The sequence below is a fragment of the Dipodomys ordii genome, unplaced genomic scaffold (assembly GCF_000151885.1).
Source record: "Dipodomys ordii isolate 6190 unplaced genomic scaffold, Dord_2.0 Scaffold108, whole genome shotgun sequence".
NCBI lineage: Eukaryota > Metazoa > Chordata > Mammalia > Rodentia > Heteromyidae > Dipodomys > Dipodomys ordii.
The window spans coordinates 1089433-1092897 of NW_012267324.1; the positions used below are offsets into that span (position 1 = coordinate 1089433).

Below are 3465 nucleotides of genomic sequence, written 5' to 3' on the forward strand. Positions count from 1 at the left end.
GGGGGGGGGGGGGGGGAGTCTGGAGAAAGTTCTGGAGACAGGAAGGTGAGCTCCAGGCGTGACGGGCAAAGGCTTGGGGACAGTGTCCAGGCCCTGAGTTCAAGCCCTGGGTCGGGTATGAGAAAAGAGAACCAAAACGCTGAAGTCGGGGCTGGAGGCGTGGTTCAGCAGGAGCTCACCCGCCTGGCAGGGGAGGAGCCTGCGCCCACTGGAGTCCTGCACACGGCAGACAGCGCCGTGCGGGCTTGCCACGCCCGCGCGTGGGGGGTCGGGGGTCGGGGGTCCGCAGGCTAGGGGTGCGCTGTGCGCCCTCGGTGCTCCCCCTCCCCCGCCGCCCCTTCCCTCCGGGCTTGGGGCGGGGACGGGGGACCCCAGGCTGGGAGCCCCACTCCACCTCTCCCTCTGCCTGTCCTGCACCAGCTGCCGTCGCCCCCAAGGACACCGTCTTCTACCGGTTCCTGAGGCCCTGGCTGGGTGAGCGTGGGGGACAGGGCAGGGGGGACAAGGGGGGGACAAGGGGGGGACAGGGCAGGGGGAACAAGGGGGGGACAGGGCAGGGGGACAGGGCGGGGGCAGCCCCAGGGCCCGGGGGGCGCTGCCCTCACCCACGACGCACTCTGCCACTGCCAGGGGACGGACTGCTGCTGAGCGCCGGGGACAAGTGGACCCGCCACCGGCGCATGCTGACGCCCGCCTTCCACTTCAGCATCCTGAAGCCATACACCAAGATCTTCAACCGCAGCGTGGACACCATGCACGTGCGTGCCTGCCGCGGCCCCGTGAGCTGGGGGGCACTCTGAGGCCAGGGCGGGGTCCCTTTCAGCCATGGCTTCCTCTTTTGTAAAAAGAAAAGAAAAAAGGAATCCCCACTGTGAAGGCCACACCGGTGGCTCCCGCCTGTCATCCCAGCTGCTCAGGAGGCTGAGATCTGAGGATCGCAGTTCAAAGCCAGTCCAGGCAGGGAGGTCTGGGAGAGTCTGATCTCCAACTGAAGGCTGGAGGTGGCCCTGTGCCTCCCGGGGGACAGGCTGGGCCACTGAGGCCCCGCCCCGCCCCCTTCTCTGGCCAGGCCAAGTGGCGGCGACTGATCGCGGAGGGCGTCACGCAGCTGGACATGTTCGAGCACATCAGCCTCATGACCTTGGACAGTCTGCTGAGATGCGTCTTCGGCTTCCACAGCGACTGCCAGGAGTGAGTGCCCGGCGAGGCCCAGGGCACCCAGAGAGGAGGCTGAGATCTGAGCATCACGGTTCAAAGCCAGCCTGGGCAAGAAAGTCCAGGAGACGCTCAGCTCATGCTCATCTCCAGTTTAGAGGCCTGGGAAGCCAAGAGACAGAGACAGGGAGGGGCTGAGTGAGACCCTCAGGCCACACCCCAAAGGCCTAGCCCTGCCTTTTAAAGGGCCCATGACTTCCCACCCAGTTGCACACCATGGGCTGGCAAAGAAGCCTTTGGCAGGTGAGCGCTCCCCGCGGAGATGGAGCTGGTGGTCATGGAGACATGGGGAGACTGAGGCCCGAGGCCCGAGCTGTGAGGAGCCTGCTGCACTCCAGGGGTGCAGATCTGGGACCTGGAGGAGGGAGATGGAGTCAGGCCTGGGGTGGCTGGGTCATACGGTGGGGGAGAGGGGAGTGGGGAGGCTCAGGGGGGCCTCCGTCGGGCTCGTCCTGCAGGAAGCCCAGCGAGTACATCGCTGCCATCGTGGAGCTCAGCGCCCTGGTGGCCAAGAGACACCAGCAACCGCTGCTGCACCTGGACTTCCTGTACCAGCTGACCCCCGACGGGCGCCGCTTCCGGAAGGCCTGCCGCCTGGTGCACGCCTTCACCGACGCCGTCATCCGGGAACGGCGCCGCTCCCTCCTGGGCCAGGGCCTGGATGATGGCCTCCAGGCCAAGGCCAAGGCCAAAACCCTGGACTTCATCGACGTGCTTCTGCTGGCCAAGGTGGGCCGGGCAGAGGATGGGGGGGCAGGGAGGGGAGACACAAACTGTGTTCTCAGCCTCAGGAAGTTCTCCAGAGAAAATCTGTGTGTAGACGGTGGGTTGGGCGCCGGTGATCACACCTGGCATCCCAGCTGCTCAGGAGGCTGAGATCTGAGGATGGTGGTTCGAAGCCAGCCCGGGCAGGAAAGTCGGGGAGACTCTTTATCTTCAGTGAATCATCACAAAGCCAGACGTAGAGAGGTGGCTAGGAGAGGAGGACGCAGGCCGGGCCTGGGGTGGTGGTGGCCGGGCAGCCCCTGCCCCTGCGGGCGCGGCTTGGGGTGGAAGGTGGGTGCTCGGGGCTGTTCTCCACGTCCTCGGCCTCCTGCGGTTCTGCAGCGTTGCTTTCTCTTCCAGGATGAGGACGGGAAGGCGCTGTCCGACCAGGACATCCGGGCGGAGGCCGACACCTTCATGTTTGGGGGTGAGGCTTGGGGCAGGAGTCCCTCCACCCTGGGGCCCCGCTGGCCCTCCCTGCCCGGGCGCCGTCCACGCTCAGCCCGGTGACCCGCCCCGCGGCTGCCCCTCAGGCCACGACACCACGGCCAGCGGGCTCTCCTGGGTCCTCTACAACCTGGCCAAGCACCCGCAGCACCAGGAGCGCTGCCGGCAGGAGGTGCGGGAGCTGCTGCGGGACCGCGACCCGCAGGAGGTGGAGTGGTGAGCGCGGCCCTGGGCCGGATGGCCTCCTCCTGCCTGTGGAAGGTCGGGGGATCCTGGGCAGGCACGGGAGAGCTTGGGTGCTGGGGCCTTCGTGAAAGGCGGGGAGGGCGGGCGCAGCGTCCCTCCTCTCAAAGCAAGTGCAGCTGTCCCCCAGCTTCCCCCCAGTGTCTGGTGCCCCCCAGCATCCCAGCCAGGCCGGGTCAGGGCCATGAGGGGGGGTGAAGGCCTTAGGCCTGCCCACAGCCTCCCTGGTCCCAGGAAGCGTCTCCCCCTGCCCCCAGTCCTGGGGTCTGAGCTCTGGGCCTGGTGCTGTCCCTCAGCTCCTCAGCTCAAGGCTAGTGCTCTACCCCTTGAGCCACAGCGCCACTTCCGGCTTTTTTTCTGCTTATGTGGTGCTGAGGAATGGAACCCAGGGCCTCAGGCATGCAAGGCGAGTGCTCTACCACTGAGCCTCCTTCCCAGGGCCAACATGGGGTTTTGCTGTGTGTGCGCGTGCGTGTGCATGTGCCGGTCCCGGGGTTTGAACTCAGGGCCTGGCGCTGTCCCTGAGCCTTTTTGCTCTAAGGCCGGCGCTCTGCCCCTTGAGCCCCAGCGCCACTTTCCTGGTGGTTCCTTGGAGATCAGAGTCTCAGGGACTTTCCTGCCCGGGCTGGCTTTGAACCGCGACGCTCAGGTCTCGGGCTGGGGCTGGGAGTGGAGAGCCCGAGCGGCCCGGTGACGGCGGGCGCCCTCAGGGACGACCTGGCCCGGCTGCCCTTCCTCACCATGTGCCTCAAGGAGAGCCTGCGGCTGCACCCGCCCGTCACCGGCGTCTCCCGC

At 67.1% G+C, this 3465-nt stretch overlaps 1 protein-coding gene across 1 annotated transcript in view; it reads left to right on the forward strand.

Moving 5' to 3' along the window:
• Window positions 1-3465, forward strand: part of LOC105994674 (leukotriene-B(4) omega-hydroxylase 2-like) — a 6377-nt gene that overhangs the window by 834 nt on the left and 2078 nt on the right. The window contains exons 3-9 of the mRNA XM_013028302.1: window positions 421-474; window positions 631-758; window positions 1070-1191; window positions 1674-1944; window positions 2341-2407; window positions 2514-2643; window positions 3381-3463. Coding sequence (XP_012883756.1) covers window positions 421-474; window positions 631-758; window positions 1070-1191; window positions 1674-1944; window positions 2341-2407; window positions 2514-2643; window positions 3381-3463 — 855 coding nt within the window. The remainder of the gene's footprint in view (window positions 1-420; window positions 475-630; window positions 759-1069; window positions 1192-1673; window positions 1945-2340; window positions 2408-2513; window positions 2644-3380; window positions 3464-3465) is intronic.